This window comes from Drosophila nasuta, unplaced genomic scaffold (genome assembly GCF_023558535.2).
Source record: "Drosophila nasuta strain 15112-1781.00 unplaced genomic scaffold, ASM2355853v1 ctg93_pilon, whole genome shotgun sequence".
NCBI lineage: Eukaryota > Metazoa > Arthropoda > Insecta > Diptera > Drosophilidae > Drosophila > Drosophila nasuta.
Window position 1 is genome coordinate 45825 of NW_026869628.1, and position 3716 is coordinate 49540.

The 3716-nt window shown below is 47.8% G+C and overlaps 1 protein-coding gene across 1 annotated transcript; it reads left to right on the plus strand.

Annotated features, from left to right (window-relative positions):
• Positions 1 to 797: 797 nt before the first annotated feature.
• On the plus strand, positions 798 to 2904 carry LOC132798106 (uncharacterized; the record flags this gene model as incomplete). Its single annotated transcript, XM_060809825.1, has 4 exons — positions 798 to 1101; positions 1305 to 2235; positions 2330 to 2490; positions 2581 to 2904. Coding segments are annotated over exons 1-4 (1720 nt in total), but the record flags the coding sequence as incomplete, so codon positions are not given.
• Positions 2905 to 3716: the final 812 nt, after the last annotated feature.

Sequence of the window (3716 nt, forward strand, 5' to 3'; positions counted from 1 at the left end):
CCGGACGGTAAATGGTTGAGCGCAGGGTTTGGAACCCGCCTCGGAAAAATGAAGCCCAAGGAAAACCAAAGCGAAAGCCTCGGATAGGATCCCCTTATGTTGACGACCACCGCAAACTAAAAAGGACTACGATTTAAGGATATGCACCTGGAATGTCCGAACCCTTAATTGGGAAGGTGCCTCTATCCAACTGGCGGATGCCCTCGAAAAATTAAAGGCTGACATTACCGCCATCCAGGAAATGAGATGGACAGGACAAGGTTGCTCCAAGCGAGCAAACTGCGATATTTACTACAGCTGCCATGCGGAGAGGCGCGAATTTGGATGCGGATTTGTAGTAAGCCGGAGACTTCGCCACCACGTCTCCAATTTCACCCCAGTGAGTGAATGGCTGGCTACAATTCGTGTCAAATCTAGATTTTTCAATCTTAGCATAATTTGCGCGCACGCCCCGACGGAGGAGAAGGACGATGCTGTAAGGATGCATTCTATGCGAGACTCGAGGACACATACGACCGCTGCCCAAACCACGACGTGAAGATCATCCTCGGGGACTTGAACGCAAAGGTTGGGCGCGAACGCATCTTTGACCGCACCGTCGGTCAATTCAGCCTCCATGAGACCACCTCGAACAACGGTTTCAGGCTGATTGACTTCGCCGCGGCGCGAAACATGGTAGTGAGTAGCACCAGATTTCGGCACCTCGACATCCACAAGGCCACATGGCTGTCCCCTGATCAAAAACGCGCAACCAAATTGATCATGTTGTGATAGACGGAAGGCATGCCTCAAGCGTGATGGACGTGCGTACGTTTCGTGGAGTCAACATAGACTCGGACCACTATCTTGTCGCAGCCAAGATACGCATGCGGCTATGCCGAGCGAAAACGTACGCCCCATCACGCAACGAAAGCTGGACGTCACTAGGCTGCGATCACAACGGACAGCAACAGCCTACTCCACTCACCTCTCGGAACTGCTCCACCAACCTACCCCTCTTCCTGTTGACGCCGGCGGACTCTGGGCGCACATATCCCACTCCATGCGAGCTGCCGCTGAAACAGCCATTGGGTTCAAGCGCCCACCCACACGGAACCAATGGTATGACGAGGAGTGTCGCGTCGCATCTGCGGCAAAAACGCCGCATACAGAAGAACGCTGCAGTCTGGCGCAACGTGAGCTACGTGTGAACGTTACAGGGAGAAAAGGAAGGAAGAGAGGCGGCTTTTAGACGGAAAAACGGGAGAAACAGGACAGAAATGATGCTCGAAAATTTTACCAACAAGTGAACCGTCTGACACAAGGTTTCAAGACTGGCGCATCTAACTGTCGAGATGAAAACGGGAATCTGGTTACAGATACGCAGTGCACGCTGAGGTTATGGAGGGCGCATTTCTCCCAGCTGTTAGCAGGCGATGACGGCACCAATCCCGCCATTGGAGGAAGCAGCCCGATACCACCAATCGACGACAATGTGGATATACCACTACCTAGCCATGATGAGGTCCGAGTTGCTATTATGCGACTCAAAAACAACAAAGCAGCCGGTGCTGATGGACTGCCTGCAGAGTTGTTTAAGGCCGGCGGCGAAGAGCTGATAAGGTGCATGCATCAGCTGTTCTGCAAAATATGGGTAGAAGATAGCATGCCCAACGATTGGAATCTCAGCGTCCTTTGTCCTGTGCTGAAGAAAGGCGACCCGACGATATGCACCAACTACCGGGGAATTAGCCTGATTGCCATCTCATATAAGGTCCTATCGAGCGTAATATGTGAACGACTGAAGCCGTATACCAGCACACTGATCGGACCTTATCAGTGCGGCTTCAGACCTGGTAAATCCACCATAGACCAGATCTTCACATTGCGCCAAATCCTGGAGAAAACCCACGAAAATGGAATTGACACACACCATCTATTTGTCGATTACAAAGCTGCATTCGATAGCCCGACAAGAGAACGCCTATATGCCACCATGTCTGAGTTCGGTATTCCAGCAAAGCTGATACGTCTTTGCAGGATGACATTGAGCAGCACCATCAGCTCTGTCAAGGTAGGAACGAACCTCTCCGAACCTTTCAATACCGTTCGAGGTTTCAGACAAGGCGACCCCTTCGTGATGGAAGGGGTTTTGCGGAAAGCCGATATACATCGAGCTGGCACAATTTTTATAAAAGTGTCCAGCTCCTTGCTTACGCTGATGATATTGACATCATTGGCCGCAGCAAGCGTGATGTCACTGCTCCATTTTCCGCTATCGAAAAGAGTCAGCAAAAGTGGGTTTGGCGGTAAACGAGGGCAAGACGAAGTATATGCTGTCGACAAGCAGGGAAACGCGGCGCCTAGACTCCCATGTGGTAGCAGACAGCTATACGTTCGAAGTGGTCAAGGAGTTCACGTACCTTGGCACTGCCATTAACACCAAAAACGACGTCAGCCTGGAGATCAAGCGAAGAATCACACTTGCCAATAGGTGCTACTTTGGTCTGAGTAAGCAAATGTGCAATAGAGACCTCTCTCGCCGAACAAAATTAGCACTCTACAAGACACTCATCCTACCCATGCTCTTATATGGCGCAGAAGCATGGGTAGTGTCAATCACAGATGCAGCAGTGCTTGGGGTGTTCGAGAGAAAAATTCTTCGCAAGATCTTCGGTCCCGTTCGGATTGGGGACGACTTTCGCATTCGGATGAACCACGAGCTGTACGAGTTGTACGACGACGTGGACGTGGTACGGCGCATCACGATACAACGTCTGCGCTGGCTCGGCCACGTTGTGCGTATGGATGAAGAATCTCCAGCTCAGAAGGTATTCGAAGCGAGAGTCGACTACGGGCGACGACGAAGGGGACGACCAAATCTTCGATGGAAGGACCAAGTAGAGCAGGAACTTAATCTACTGGGTATTTCTAATTGGAGGAGGCGCGCGAAGGGCAGAGGCGCCTGGAGGGAGACGCTGAGGTCGGCCAAAACCCGAAATGGGTTGTAGTGCCACCTAATAATAATAATGATCTAAACCAAGTGATAGATTTCAGTTATCAGTAAGTTTTGTTTTTCTGTTTGAATGAGTGAGAAAATTGAGATCGCTCTTGTTGGAATATTTCGGCAAGTTCCTCTTTTCCTTCATCAACTAATCAAAGAAGTTTATAGATTCAGTTCATTTGCTAAGAAGTTTTGCAGGATATATATATTTGTTATTAAGCAACAAGTAATAAAAGGATAAGTCCCAATTAAAAGATTTTTGTGAGAAAATAAATAATATTGTTGAATATTATCTTCTGAATTTAAATAATATTGTTGAATATTATTTTATTGTTGTTGTTATATAATATTGTTGAATATTATTTTCTGAATAAAAATTATATAGAGAAAACAAATTTCATTATGGCAGTAATGCGTAGTACAGAGGATTTAGTTTCGTTAAGCAACGTGGCCCAAGAATCCATTGTCTGCACTATTTGCAACGACGTCAATTCTGAAACAGCTTATACCGAAACACGGTGTAAGCATAAATTTCATAGATTTTGTTTGTCAGAGTGGTTAAATAGTAACACCACTTGTCCAAATTGTAGGCAGCCATGTACTCTTACACATAGTGCCGAGAATTTGTCACGTATGGCAGGTGCCAATTCACGAACCACATTAGGTAGATCTCGAGGTGCGAGTAATAATCCCGCCGGAGCTATTCCAAGAAATCGTCCAGTAACTAAGTCGA